A 16,589-nucleotide genomic window follows, 5' to 3' on the forward strand; every position below is an offset into this window, starting at 1 on the left:
AGAAGTCCTGGTCTTTGTCTACATTCTCTCTGGCAAACTTCAGTCTGGCCTTCATGTTTCTTTTAGAGAGCAAAGGTTTCCTCCTTGCACACCTCCCATGCAAGTTAAACTTGTGCAGTCTCTTTCTGATTGTAGAGGCATGCACTTCTACATCAACAGTAGCCAGAGCCTGCTGTAGGTCTCGTGATGACATGTTAGGGTGTTTGGAGACCTCTTTTAGCATCTTACGGTCTGCTGTCGGGGGAGAACTTGGACGACCAGACCTGGGCGTGTTGGCAGTTGTTTTGAAAGCCCTCCACGTGTTGACTATTTTCCGGACAGTGGAATGGCTGATTTCAAAATATTTTGTGATCTTTTTTTTAAATCCCTTACCAGACTCATAAGCTGCTACAATTTTCTTTCTGAAGGCCTCAGACAACTCTTTTGCTCTCACCATGGTGCTCACTCTCACATCAACAGTCAGGAGCACACCAAACTAAATGTCTGAGTTTTAAATAGGGCAAGCCTCATTCAAAATGCTGAGTAACGAACTTCTAATCACATGCACCTGGTGTGATACATCTGTGTGTGAGTTGAGCCATTTTAAGTGGGGATGTCCTAACTTTTTTCTCAGTTAGAATATGCATTTTTGTAGAATTACATTTACAAAAGATCTTGAAAAGTCTTTTCTTCAGTTTAAATTGTTTAGTTATATTCCTATAATCTCTCAGTATTGTTGATATTGAGATTAAATATATATATATATATCCAAAAATGTTACAAAAATACACAGGCTTTCATAGGGTGTCCTAACTTTTTCACATGACTGTAGGACAATAATAGCATTATGCTTATTGTAATTTTATGAAGAAGATAATGTTTAAAAGAACAATTATGGGTAAGTCTAAGACTTTTGCCTTATGACAAGTATGATTAATTATTGGTGAATGTTTTGTTTAACAGCTAAAATGCTTTTATGAAAAGACAGAACTTATTTTTAAAGACTGGAACTTTTGCTTCATGTTAAAATGAACTTTTAATCTTATTGACAACATTGTTAGTTCACTAAATAAAAAATGTATAGCTCCAAGCTATGAAAATGAAATGAAATTAACTTCTTTTCCCATTTTGTTTAAACATTTTAAAACGTTTTTCAATTGCAGTGATTACCTTGAATATAGTGGTGTATACTGGTTATCAACTGATTGGAGGATATGTGTCTATGATCTAGTACTCATTATTATTAGTCAGCTGTATTTGTTGCAAAAACCGGTTCTGGGTGTAACCGGCATTGTATTGCAACATAAGGATGATACTTATTTTGGGTATTTGTGTGAAGCTATACAAAGGTTAGCCTTTTCTAATTTTGAACTCTTAGATTTTACAAGACATTTTAAAAACTGGGAATTAAAAACAACAACCAGCAAATAGTGATCATAAAAAAAGTAAGGAAACAAGGTTAGGGTTACTGTGAATATTATTTACTCAAACAACAAATCACAATTTTGGTTCTGTGTTGCTGCCAAGAATTGCAGTTGGTAACATCAAAATATTGATTTGTAGTTTAAGTAAATAATGTCTACAGTATCTACAGTCTTGTTTGCTTGCTTTTTAAGATTGCTTTTTTCAGGTTTTTAAATTCAAATTTTTTAAAATTTATCTTGTGTGCTACTTTTCTTATGCTCAAATATGGACAGAAGATTACTAGATATGATAGCCAACTGATACAGTCCATGATGATTTACTGTAGCCATTGACTGTTTGATTACATTAATATAAGATGCAGAATGTTAAGCTGCAACTGGAGATTGTCATGGTTGTTTCTTTGAGGATATAAGTGAGCATTTATAGTTTTTGTGTAACTAAATTCTCTCTATATATATAATGCATAGCAATTGGCCAATATGTGCCTGGACAACTCATTTTAAGCAAATATAAAACTTGACCAATAGAAAAGTAGCCTTTTCAGATGAAATATATATGTCTAAAACACTGCTTCAAAAATCTCATAATTATTTTATGAATGTGTGTGATAAAATTTAATGTATTGATTTTTTTACTCCTTTCTTTCATACATAATATAGGGGTTGGCTCCTTAATGACATCGATTGCATAGTGTACAAAGCATTGAGTATCTATAGTTTACAGTCATTTAATGTTCATTTATTGCACCATGTAACAACATTTTTACTTTTTCATGTTCCTGGGCAAAAAGTGTTATTTCCCATATGTTTACATCTAAAGTAAATGGAAAAGACCTATTTTTCTCTTCAGACTTTGCTTTTGTGACCTTGGTAATGAAATTTTCAAATTTACCCATTTTTCCAGCACATTCCAAGTGGATTCAATGCTGAGCAGCTGTTAGAGAATTTTTTCGAACTTATAAGAATTTTCAAGAACCTTTTAGAATTTTTTAGAACTTTCCATAGTAATATATACATACAGAGGTTCACCACTCATCACTTCAGTTTAATTCTACCTGCCTAATTGAACACATAGACCTATCTGATTTTATCAGATATGGAATCAAGAAGCTGCAAGCATTCTCCAGATGCATTCTGCTATGTGTGTGGCTAATTTATCAAGATGAACAAAAAAGTAGTCTGTGACAGTATTTTCTAAAATGTGTGAAGCCTACAAGGCATAATTCAGCATGCCTGTCACGGATCAAAACAAACTCTGGACACCTCATTTTACCTGCGAGCACTGCAAAGAAACTCTAGAAGGTAAGACAGACAATTTTTGCTTGCTTGAAGAGTAAGATTTTATATTATGGATATTTTAGACCTTTTAAAATTTAAATATCTTTTATTTTTTTAATTTCCAATAGTATAGAAAAATATAACAAATAAAATATTTTGCATGAACCTCTTACACATTAATTGTGGATGAAATAAATTTATTTTTCATAATAACAATTTTATTTTGCTCTTTTGCAGGATAGTATAGAGGGGAAAAGAAAGCCATGAACTTCGCTATTCCAAGAATTTGGCGTGAATCCATTGACCACTCGAGCAATTGCTACTTCCGCACAATGGACTCTTCCAAAAGTTGGGCTAGAAAGAGTATGTCTGCTATCATGTATCCAAACCTTCCATCATCCATCGCCCCAGTGACACACTGCCCTGAGCTCCCTGTATCCACTCTGTCAGAGAGAAAGCAGCTATCCTCAGAAGAGAGCAACAAATCAGAAGAGGAGGTAGACATTGAAAATCCAGATTACAATTTCAGAGATATAGCTGGTGAGAGAAACTCGTACTACCCCAACCAAAGAGACCTCAATGGCTTGATCAGAGATCTTGGTATAACAAAGTCAATTGCCGAGCTTTTGACATCTGGGCTCAAGGAGTGGGATTTGTTAAATGAAAATGTGAAAGTTGCAAGTTAGGGGAAGCATCACCGACATTTTTCAAGCTTCTTCACTTGTCAAGATGGGCTCTGCTTCTGCCACAATGTATCTGGTCTGTGCGAGGCAATTGGGTTGCCTGTAACCCAAACGAATGATGCCTCTTCATTGAAAGCTCATCCAGAAGCCTCAGAGCTGTGCTGCTTCATAACTGAAATAAGTATCTGTCTCTTCTGCTGACTCATTCGGTGAACCTCAAAGAGCAAGGCGAGTGCTTCCACCAAGATATACTGGACTTTGAATGCCACTACCAAGGAGCATATAATGAAAACGTGATGGGAGACTACATTTGGGGGCTGATACGTAAAAGTGATTTACATTACAGTCGAAAATCTTGAAAAACTACTTACTTCTAAACATTTTTGTATGACTTTAGTAAAAATACATTCAAATCTTGATTTATATGTTGTTTTATTCAGATGTTATGTAAATAAAAATGTGCAAATTTGCCCGTTTTTACATAGAAAATAGGTTAATTTCTAAATTTCATTATCCAGGTCACAAAATCAAAGTTTGAAGGGAATAATGGCCATTTTCTGTACTTTTACAACATAAGCAATTCAGAAATAATGCATACTATCCAGGAACAAAATTTGTGTTACATAGTGTTATTGGCTGCTAATTCTTGTTTCACCCTATACTTGATCATTTTAAAGGAACACTAGATACTTTATAATAAAGTTAATTTTATGGGTAATGATAACATTGTTTATACTAGAATTATATTATATATCTATCTCTCTTAGCTTCAGTCATCCCTCATTGGATGTAACTCTCCATTAGATCAGTCCAGTATTTCCAATTCTTAGCATACCATGTCCATCTGGTTTCTGCTTTCATCCTCATATTGTCCCTTCATTTTCTCTTTTGCCTTCCCTTAGATTGTTTTACCATCCTAGCTTGTCTTTTCATTGTTCTTAATGTCCATCCTTATCAGAATACCTTGCTACATGCCCATTTCATTTTATTCTTAGAATGAACATTTACTGCATCTGATATATGTGTTGTTTTTTATTCTGTCATTTCTCTGCCTGTCTTGTAATGTTATATGAAATATTTTTCTTTCCACATCAGATTTTGGCCCTTCACCAAAATGCTGGCCAGGCAGATTATTTGCAGGTATTTTATAGTAACACTATCACTCATAGTATTTCCCAAACTGAAATAATCTACTGCCAGCCATTATTATGTTTCAAATTATTTTTCAATTATGTTTTGAACTTATATAAAATTAGAAGAAAAAAAAAGAATTTTCAATACTCCAACAACCCTCACATACAGAATTTAATAGTCAACAAAATGTTTGGATATAATAGTCAAGTTGTTTTTATTGTAGGCTGTAAAGAGAATAAGAATTATTACATGTTATTACATATTGGCTATGTGAAGTTAATATACTACATGCTATTACATACTGGCTATGTGAAGTTAATATACTACATGCTATTACATACTGGCTATGTGAAGTTAATATACTACATGCTATTACATACTGGCTATGTGAAGTTAATATACTACATGCTATTACATACTGGCTATGTAAAGTTAATATACTACATGCTATTACATACTGGCTATGTAAAGTTAATATACTACATGCTCTTACATACTGGCTGTGTAAAGATAATATACTACATGCCATTACATACTGGCTATGTAAAGTTAATATACTACATGCTATTACATACTGGCTATGTAAAGTTAATATACTACATGCTATTACATACTGGCTATGTAAAGTTAATATAGTACATGCTATTACATACTGGGTGGCCTGGCATGGCCAAGCGCGTTAAGGCATGCGACTCCTAATCCGAGGGTCGCAGGTTTGCATCCCCGTTGCTCCAAACATGCTCGCCCTTTCAGCCATGGAGGCATTATAATGTGAAGGTCAATCCCACTATTCGTTTGTAAAAGAGTAGCCAAAGAGTTGGTGGTGGGTGGTGATGACTAGCTGCCTTCCCTTTAGTCTTACACTGCAAAATTAGAGATGGCTAGCACAGATAGCCCTCAGGTAGCTTTGTGCAAAATTCAAAACAAACAAACAAATACATACTGGGTATGTAAAGTTAATATAGCACATGTTATTACATACTGGCTACATAAAATTAATATAGTACATGCTATTACATACTGGGTATATAAGGTTAGCATACTACATATTATTCATACAGGCTGTGTAAAGTTAATATACTACATGCTATTACATACTGGCAATTTAAAGTTAATATAGTACATGTTATTACATACTGGCTGTGTAAAGTTAATGTAGTACATGTTATTACATACTGGCTATGTAAAGTTAATATAGTACATGTTATAACATACTGGCTGTGTAAAGTTAATATAGTACATGTTATTACATACTGGCAATGTAAAGTTAATATAGTACATGTTATTACATACTGGATATATAAAGTTAACACACTATATGTTATTCCATACTGGTTACGTAAAGTTAACATACCACATGTTATTACATACTGGCTACGTAAAGTTAATAACTTTCTGTAATTTCAAATTGCAAAGACTTTAGAGGAGAGTCTGCTATTCTTGAATGCTATGGTGGAACAGTGAAAGTAACCATAACTTCTTTAACACACCTATAGCACTAAAGTGTGTAGCCAGATTTTGAAGAAACAGTGCTAAAACTATTAGCCCATTTGGAAATTTACTATCTCTTTATTATTATTTTTGTTTTGTGTAATAGTGATAGAATCCTCATTGTAATTTTAGGTGTTTTTTTATCTGTTTTTACTTTATGAGTTGAAATTCCATCTCTCATTGTTCCATGACAAAGTATTGTTTGTCATATTGCTGTAAGATTGGTGACATTAACTATCAATATGGTAAATCATCTTAAAATAGTGAATAATGAATACTTCTGGTTCTTCTGATTGACACACTACAGCTTTTAGAATATTTTTTAAGTGTTCATTCTTAATAATGGACAAAGAAATGCATTTGTCTTAAAATTGGGTTAACTTGTCCAAGTATCTATGGTTGCTTGTTAATCTTCAAGAGTGTGGAATTTCTTGTGATAGAGAAAACATGTTGTATGCCATACCCATTCATCTTATCTTGTGCATGGAAGCCATTTGCACAAGAAGTAATTATGATGTTTTTCATTATATTGCTATCTGATGCTAGATACAACAGTTGTAAAATCTGAAAAGTTAATAGTTTGCAATGAAATAACTGAAACTTAGATCTTTATTTTTTTATCATCTTTAAATTTTGACTTGTTTCAGTAAATTATAGTTAGGGGCACATCAATCAAAGTGTCAAAAGTAAATTATGGATAAGTAAACATTTCAGGTCATAGTCTGATAGTAACTTGTAGATGAATATATTCTATCAACATTCTGAAAGATGAGAAATATTATCTTAAAATGTGAAAACAACATCACTGGTTTTCTGAGTTTTTGTATTGAGTCTGCATTAGTCTTCTGAGTTTTTGTATTGTTTCAACACTAGTCTTCTGAATTTTTGTATTGTGTCTACATTAGTCTTCTGAGTTTTTGTATTGTGTTTGCATTAGTCTTCTGAGTTTTTGTATTGTGTTTGCATTAGTCTTCTGAGATTTTGTATTGTGTCTGCATTAGTCTTCTGAGTTTTTGTATTGTTTCAACACTAGTCTTCTGAATTTTTGTTCTGTATAGGGGAATTACACTTAAAGAGGAAGGTAAACTGTGAAGTTATGTCCTATATAGCAGAATTATGGATAATAGAGGAAGGTAAAATATGAAATTGTGTTCTGTATAAGGGAATTATTGGTAAGAGAGGAAGGTAAACTGTGAAGTTATGTTCTGTATAGGGGAGTTATTGGTAAGAGAGGAAGATAAACAGTGAAGGTATGTTCTGTGTAGGATATTTGTCAATAAGAGAGAAAGGTAAACTGTGTAGGATATTTGTCGATAAGAGATGAAGGTAAACTATGAAGGTATGTTCTGTGTAGGATAGTTGTCGATAAGAGATGAAGGTATGTTCTGTGTAGGATATTTGTCGATAAGAGAGTAAGATAAACTGTGAAGGTATGTTCTGTATAGATGAAGGTAAACTGTGAAGGTATGTTCTGTGTAGGATATTTGTTGATAAGAGATGAAGGTAAACTATGAAGGTATGTTCTGTGTAGGATATTTGTTGATAAGAGATGAAGGTAAACTATGAAGGTATGTTCTGTGTAGGATATTTGTTGATAAGAGAGGAAGGTAAACTGTGAAGGTATGTTCTGTGTAGAGGAAGGTAAACTGTGAAGGTATGTTCTGATATTTGTCGATAACAGAAAATAAATATATACTTTTAATAATTACTAGTTTTTCTCAACAAATACCATATGAAAATGTTTACTTACAACTAGCTTTGTGCTACTCACCTTCATCCAAGTGTTTGCATGTGTTACAGTTGTTATGTAACATGTAAATGAGCATGCAACAACCCTCCAATAAATGTAGTATGATACACTTTTGTAGCCTAGCTAGATTCTTCTTTGCTGTAGAATACAATATTTACTTATTGATTTACCAACTTCATGTACATGTGTTCTAATTTTGCTGGTATTTGCTTCATTTTTTTATATTTCACCTGATTACTTCAATTAATGATTTATTCCATGATAATTTGCAGATTGAATTTGTTTTATCTAACAAGTAAGTTTTTTTCCTCAAATTATCAAAATAGTGTTACAAGTTCTATTACTTTTGCAACAGTTGTCACTGTACAACAACAGTCATATCTGTAGATCTGGGCACCAGTATTTTAGTAAGGTGGTTTCAGCCTCTTTTTGCTGCAAGTTAAATTCTATAATACTGTTTGAAATGGTTTCTATGGTTATGTTTTGAACAGCTTTTACCTTTTTCCTTTGCATTGTATTGAAAGGTTGTCCTATGAATCCACCCACATTTTATTTTGACCATTTCTATATACAGTTTCCCAGGTATGATAGCTTTTGTATGTCTGTTTGTTTACCTTTTCTATTCAGATTTTGGGGTCCATGCTGTTTAGTTAATAACTCAGTTAAATTATGTGATCAATATTTTTTCCTGGGCTCTCAAACCTATGAATTTTTCATTCTGGCATGGGAATCATACCCTTAATATGTAGTATCTTTTTCCCACGTCTAATTTTCCTGTTTGCATCTACCCGTTCCCTACTTTGTATGTTACCTTTTTCTACACAATCTCTTTCACCATATCTATCCACTAGGTTTCTGTGGTGTTTTTGTGGAGGGGGACTCACATCTTTCCCTTTATTCCTCTGTCGGTGGGATCTTCTTAGGGATATTCACTGTTTACTCTAGTGAATTTCATTCTGCTAATTTTTCCTTTCACTTTGTTTAATGCCATATTTCGTGACTGTATTTGTATGTTTTCCTACTTCATTGTAGTCCAGAGTGGTAATTTGTTTTATCATCATCCTTGTTTTTCAACATTCCCAACCATGTTATGGATTTTTCTTGTGTCATACATTCCTCCTTTTTCCCTTTCCATGTGCTTCCTTTCCAGGTTTTGGTGGTAAGCTGAATTTCCCACACACATTCAGTATAGATATTAGAGTTTCATGTGAGGATAGGACTCTCCCTTTCCCATTCTTCACAGACCTTTACCTTACATCTTTCCTTGGATCCATCTTTGTTTCTCACTAATGTCTATCAAAATTGGTAGGGCTTCTCAATTGAGATGTTATATTACTAGTCAGTTAACCTTATTTGTGGTTCTTTCCTTGTTTTTTTGTACTTCATTATTACAACAGATTTGAAGTCCCATAATTATATATTTCTCATTCACTTTCATCATTCTTCTATGGTGTGCTTTTTTTCTCTCCATTCAGTGAATTTTTACTTTGGATATTTGGTGGACTAAAGTGTGTCTTGTATGCTTCCTTCCATAAATCTATTTTTCTTTCATTCTGACATTGACTTCATTCTTGTCTTCAGGGGTCTTAGATCTTTCCATTCTTCACTTTGCTGTTGGGTCTGGCTTTAACTTCCTCTTTTTTTTTTTGTTTAGTGGTCAGTACTTTTGCCCACTTTCTTTGTTCACATAGTCTGCCGTTTTCTTCATCCATGAATGACTGGCTGTTTCTATTGAGATACCTCATACTAAATTTTTTGTTGTTGTTGTTGGTAAAACTACACATATGGATTGGGTTGTTAAAGTTGGAGAAGTAGTTTCTTGTCCTGACCCAATATTACATCCTTTTTTGGGGTTTTCTTTAACTCCTCCCTTAGTCTGACCTAGCCTTCTCTTTAGTTATGTTTAATGGAGCTAATTCACTCCTCCTTTCACTACAAATGAGGTACTGTTGCTTTTGTGGATTTGGTATTCTTTGGGAGCCCTTCTTCCCTTTCAGTACCTTTAGTGGCTATTGTATGATCTATGGAATCTCATACAGGATCCTGTGGATTTCATTATTAGGTTGTTTTTGCCTAATGGGTGTACATTAGGGTGGTGTAGATGGTGTGCACTGTCTTCTTATCATGGACCTGATGAATCATTCTAGATTCTGTCTGGAGATGGACTGATTGATTCTATGACATGCAGTTCACCCCTCCAATTAGGAATCCCCTTTCCTATCTGTAAGTCAGTTCCTGTGTGTGCTCGTGTTGGTTGGATCCTTCTTCTACTATAGACTGGACAATACATTCCCATTAAGCAGGGTTTTGGACTATTGTTGGCCCTCTATGTTGCATTCCACCTTCTTATCATGGCCTGGATATTGAGTTTCGAAGTGAATGGTGAAGGTTGTGTTTTACATTTGCATGCAGGTGTTGAACGGTGTCTGAGATGGCTTAGATGATTTGTTCTCAATGTTGCCTTATTTTGAACTGGAGTTGACTAACTGATTATGGTCTGCCATGCCCTAACCACTAAACATCATCAGGCATGTCCAAATTCCTTTTGGATGTGCTTCTTTTTTCCCATCCATTTAGTGACACATATTTTCACAATGGCCAAGGATTATATCTAGTACAGAGGTGGTGTGGTCTCATATGGGTGTATGTTCTTCTACATGGAGTTGTGACACTTCATGGACTGTTTTGAACACATTTTTAAGGTTGTGCTATCTAGATAACTTTGCACTGGTTTCTCCACCTTTTCAGTATAGAATTCTAGCTGTGAGAGGAGGCAAAAAATTATTATATTAGAAGTTAACATTTTTCTACACAGAAAATGTATTCCTGATAGATAATTGCCTTGTATATGAACTGAGATGAGGAAAATTTACTTGAATTTGTTTCTTTGCAGAATTTCTATATTTATAAACTTAGTCAATATGTTAAAGCCAAAGGGTATATACAGTTTGATTTTGCATCTAACTAAGTATAGTTCAAACCTTATTCACAGCGTAATTTGTAAAGATTTTTACCATGAAAGATACATTAAAGAAGTAGGTGATTGTCTGCTTTTTGTAATGTCTAAGGATTCTTAACCTGAAGTATATGTTAAGGAAGAATTGAACTGTTCACTTCTGTCACTTGTAAGGATTTTTATTCTGAAGGATACATTAAGGAAGTAGGGGATTGTTTGCTGTTCAGTGACAGTGATTTTTTAAGGTTTAGTCAGTGAAATTCTAATCCTAACCATACATACAATGTAATTTAATAATTGCTTCTGTGATTTGCCCAGCATATTTCAGACATTCTCTGTGTTTCAAAAAATATTACCCAAGTTAATGTTGGCAAACCATATCTTTCAACATTTTCAGTTATTTGCCTAAATTTTCTTGCATGTTTTCATTTATTACAATCATTGATCACTAGATGGCATTACTGTTACTGGTGGTGATGATCTCTGATTTATGTATCATAAACACTGGAGAGAAACATTGTTTTACTTTACTATAGTTGCATTAAATAATATGTATTTTACATAAATCATTGCAGAAATATAGTAATATATCATAAAAGAACTTTCATTTTCATTAATATATGAGCTATCAAGAAGTGAAATAGAAAAACTGCACTCTGAGCTTATTTCCATAAAAATCCTTAAATGTTAGGAGTTGATATTCTTGTCATGAAAGGTACTCATTATGGCATAAGTTTTCAAAAGGTATTCTGAAACAGTAAATATTTACTCAATAACATAGATTGTTTTATATTTGATTTTCTCTCTCTTTCTCAGGGTATCAGTCTTTCGAAGGCCATTAATAACCAGGAAACCCCAGTGAAAGAAAAACATGTGCGAAGTATCCTTTCCTTAAGTTTTGTGTTTCCAAACTGTCAAGCAGTTTTTTTTCTTTTTAAGATTTAATATACAGGGCATTTTGCTTTACCATATTTAAATTTGTTATGTATTGATAGATTTTAATATTTGTTTATATTTGAACAATAATAGCAGTGTAAAATATTTTAACTCTTTCTTTGTTACTTGTTTATATTTTTAATTCTAATTTTTAACCCCACTTAATTTTTTAAGCCATTAATAGTTATACTATTGTACTTGTTATCACTGGTATTGAGTTTGTTCTTATAGGAACTGGTTTCTATTCTCTAATGTCAAAGCTTTTGTGTACTTTTTATTGTTTGGTGTTGTGCTTGTTTGGTATTTTTGGTTAAAATTTGTTTTGTGACACTAACAGGAAGATGAACCTTTAATAATGGCAGAGTTGATCAAGAAAGAAAGTGCTCTGCAGTTCAAGTTTCTCAAACTTTTGTCTTCCACATTGCCCCTTTAAATTGTTTCTTTTGTGCCTGCTACGTTTTTTAATGTAAGTGAAAAAGTGAATTAAGTAACAAGATATCATATTAATATGTAGATGAAAATGTTATATGTGTTGTTTTAATTCTTTATTATTTTCATTAATAAAAAAAATATCAAAATGCTAAATTTTGCATTATTCAATTATTGGCTTTACTCAAGAGTTAATTTGTTTCCCTGTGTGGAGACATGCCTCAAACTTTTGGAAATGCTGATGTAGTTGATAACTTGACTAAACTGTAAGTAGCATGAAAAACAAACGAGGCACATTTAGATGACAATGACAACAATCATTATTTAGTAGCAACTTAAAAACTGTGTACCTATCTTTGTAGACAAGTGGATGAGTGCCTCTACTGTATCAATGAATAGCTCATTAGCTGTTTGTTTTCAAGATGATTTTCTGCTGAACTAATCAAAATGAAAATCAAGTAGAGTGAACTAAGAAAGTAAGCTTAAATTTAGAATGTAAACTCACTTTCTCTGTCCATTGGTCAGCATTATCTCAGTTGAGGCTAATTCATGATGATAAGAAACCCACTTGAAGTAAAAATGTATTCTCAAAACCTGAAGATGACCTAAGAAGGTCGTAATGTTGTTCTGTACTTTATTTTAATTAAAATTTTAATACCCATACCAGTCGTCTTGAGGATATATTTCTCAGTTGAGGCTGTTCATGATTTTCTTCTTTGTGAGACTGAGACATGAATTCAGTCTGGAAGTGTCTCTTTAGGGGGTTCTGAGTCAATTTGGGGAGAATTTGGACTCTCTTTATCCAGCACCTTTGGATCAGTGATCTCACACTCCATTTCTTCAATTAGTGAATTGGGTTTTTGAAGTCTGAGGATGGTTACTCAGTTCACCTGACATTTTTGTTAATGCTTGGAGATTTGCTGCTCTATTATGTGATGGAATACTTTGTTCCCTTCATTTGTCTGAGTAGCATGCTTTGGTTTACCACCACCAAATGGATGGATATATTAATTCCACTGATTAGATTGTCTTTTGGAGACTGAACTTTGTTATTCTTTTTGAAAAAGTCTCAATTTCTTGGATTTGTTTGATCTCCACTCCTGTTCTCAGATTTTACCCCGGACAAATTTTATCAGAAGTGTTTGGTAAGATTGTCAGCTTCTGCTCTCAATTTGGTTCCTGGCAAGTTTTCTGTTAGGATTTATTGGGTGCAGATGCTTTGATAGAGGAATTTGACTACTTGCTGTAACCCTCAATAATTTATCTGAGGAGACTCATTATCTTCATCCCATAATATTCATAGTTATCTAAGAAGCATGACTATGTGTTAGTAGAGATAATTATTATAGGAAAATTATATCAAATTAGGAAAATGTTAGTGTACCACAAGGTTAAGTGATGTTATAACTATAATAATAAAATGTTTCATATTACACATAGGACATCATCATGTACCACACAGTGAAGTGTTGTTATCGTTCTAAGAATAAAATACTTCACATCCTACCCAGGGCATTATCATGTACCACACAGTGAAGTGTTGTTATCGTTCTAAGAATAAAATACTTCACATCCTACCCAGGACATTATCATGTACCACACAGTGAAGTGTTGTTATTGTTATAAGAATACACTTTCACTGCTCTCGCAGAACTTGATCCTGCCATCGTAAATCAGCCATCAATAGACTACTGTGTAGCAGCGGTAACTGACTGTATTACACATGCAGCTGCTCAGTGTATTCCTAAAACCTCCTACCGTTTTCCACGATATCCTCGTCCGTGGTGGAATCCTGCTTGCCACTTAGCACGGAAGGCTCAAAAGCGGGCCTGGGATACTTTTAGATAGATATCCCACACTTTCAAACCGGGTTGCTTTCCAACGGGCCCGTGCACATGCTAGGTGGGTAAGACGTCACAGCCAGAAGGAATCTTGGATTAAGTTCACAACCAGTATATCTTCTACCACCAGTTCCAAGATCATATGGGACAGGATTGAAAGGTTAATGGACACTACAATTCCTATCCCCTCTCGATCTTACTCTCTGATGGTCAGGAGGTGACTGATGTTCGAACATCGCTAACACTCTAGGTGAAAGCTTTTGCGGGTATCTAGCACTTCTGCTTGTTCCTCCACCTTCCTGGCCATCAAGACTCGGGCTATGAGCTATCACCTCTTTCCTTCGAACTAACTGTTTCTTTGACTATAATCGTCCTTTTACCCTGGTGGAACTAAAATGGCCCTTCATCGGTCTGCCAGTACGTCTGTTGGACCTGATGATATTCATTATGACATGCTGCACCATCTATCTCCCTGCTTTTCTTAATGTCCTTCTGATTGTTTTCAACCGGATCTGGCAGAAGAATGTTTTTCCTGATGCTTGGCGCCAGGCTATTATTTTACCTTTCTCTAAGCCAGGGAAAGATCCCAAGATTCCTTCAAACTACCGTCCCAATTGCTTTGACAAGCTGTCTCTGTAAGACATTAGAAAGGATGGTTAATGCTCGTCTTGTTTGGTTCCTTGAATCAAACAACCTCCTCGCCCACCCAGTGTGGGTTCCGTACCGACAGCACTCCACCACAGACCACCTAATTAGCCTTGAAACATCTATCAGAGAAGCCTTTCTCAACCGCCAACATCTTGTATCAATATTCTTTGACATAGAGAAGGCTTACGACACAACATGGAGGTATGGCGCTTTACAGACCTCCATACATATGGGTTACGTGGCCATCTACCCATGTTTATTAAAAATTTTTAATGGACAGGAGATTCCAGGTTCGTGTGGGTTCGACACTTTCCGTTCTTTTGTACAGGAACTTGGAGTCCCTCAAGGATGTGTATTGAGTGTTACACTCTTCAGTATAAAGATAAATGCCATCACTGAACAACTCCCTCTCACTGTTGCGAATGGGCTGTATGTCGATGACTTTCACATCTCATGTCAGTCGTCAAACATGAGATATATTGAGCGGCAACTACAAACCGCCCTCAATTGTGTAAACGGAAGTGGACTATGGCGAACGGCTTTAATTTCTCTCTCTCCAAAACTGTGTGCATGCACTTTTGCCGTCGACGGGTATTCACTCTGATCCTGAACTTCATATCGGTGGAGTTTTGCTGCCAGTTGTCCGGAGACCAAGTTCTTGGGGCTTATCTTTGATCGTAAACTGACCTTTATACCACACTTAAAGCAGCTCGGTCAAATGCACAAGAGCACTGAACATCCTCCGTGTTCTCTCTTCTACCAGTTGGGGCAGATCGCTGTTCAATGTTAAAGGTATATCGTGCTCTTATTAGATCGAAACTCGATTATGGATCAATGGTCAATGGCTCTGCCAGACCCTCAGCCTTAAAGATGCTGGACCCCGCTCATCACCAAGGACTTGACTCTGCACTGGGGCTTTCCGCACTCTCCAGTTCAAAGTATATACATTGAATCTCATGAACCTTCTCTACACCTTCGCCGCTTGCAACTATCTTTACAATATACTTGAAACTTCATTCCTTACCAAAGCATCCCACCTGGAAATGTGTTTTCCTTCCTCGGTAAGGCAGTACTTTTCAGAACAGACGATCTGTCATTGCTCCGCTTGGCCTTCGCATCCGGAAGCAATTGGATGAATTGGGTCTGTCCTTGGATAACATTGCATGTTCCACAGGTCGCCCATCCCACCATGGCTTATTACAGCCCCCCAAATGTGACCTTTCTTTCAGTCACCTAAAAAAGGCAGATACTCCAGATTGGAAGTACCGTCTTTTATTCAATGAATATCTTTCAAACAATCATTCAGTTCCTATTTATACAGATGGTTCCAAATCAGGTAATTCAGTGGGCTCTGCTATGGTTTGCTATGGATCAGTAGTTGCACGCAGAATCCCTTCTTCAGCTTCTGTGTTCACTGCTGAACTGTATGCCATATCTCTTGCCCTGGATCATATTGCAGCTGAGCAGTACTCCAACTGCACTATTTATACTGATTCGCTTAGTTCTATACTTGCCTTGGAATCGCTACACGTTGGCTCACATCCTATTCTCGCTGATATTTGTAACCGACTGGCCCGTTTCTCATTAGCAGCTACTTCAATCCAGTTTTTCTGGATACCAGGCCATGTTGGTATTCGCGGGAACGAGCTTGCAGACATGGCAGCTAAATATGTCTGCTTCAGCACCATCACTCCTATGCCTATTCCATTTATGGACTATGGTGTTATCTTCAAGGGTCGGCTCGTGCCAGCTGGCAGTCCACTTGGAGTGAGCAGCGTGACAACAAACTTTTTCAAATCAAACCCAAAATTGGACTTTGGCCATCTAGCTTCCGTAAAGTTCGAAGGAGGAAGTTGTTCTCACTAGGCTACGCATTGGTCACAGTTTTTAACTCATCATTTTCTTTTATCTGGAACTGATGCACCAATGTGTAATTTGTGTAACACTCAAATCACTATCAGCCACATTTTACTTTCTCTTGCCATCGTTACAATTCTCAACGACGGCAATATTTTAAACATATTTTTTCCCAGGGTCAAT

General features: G+C 35.3%; 1 protein-coding gene across 1 annotated transcript in view; it reads left to right on the top strand.

Moving 5' to 3' along the window:
• The window catches only part of LOC143241693 (huntingtin-interacting protein 1-related protein-like), a 58,064-nt gene that overhangs the window by 30,244 nt on the left and 11,231 nt on the right, over positions 1 to 16,589 (top strand). The window contains exons 2-3 of the mRNA XM_076484925.1: positions 4,460 to 4,504; positions 11,512 to 11,575. Of these exons, the coding sequence (XP_076341040.1) occupies positions 4,460 to 4,504; positions 11,512 to 11,575 (109 nt within the window). The remainder of the gene's footprint in view (positions 1 to 4,459; positions 4,505 to 11,511; positions 11,576 to 16,589) is intronic.

This window comes from Tachypleus tridentatus, unplaced genomic scaffold (assembly GCF_004210375.1).
Source record: "Tachypleus tridentatus isolate NWPU-2018 unplaced genomic scaffold, ASM421037v1 Hic_cluster_1, whole genome shotgun sequence".
NCBI classification, from domain to species: Eukaryota; Metazoa; Arthropoda; class Merostomata; order Xiphosura; family Limulidae; genus Tachypleus; species Tachypleus tridentatus.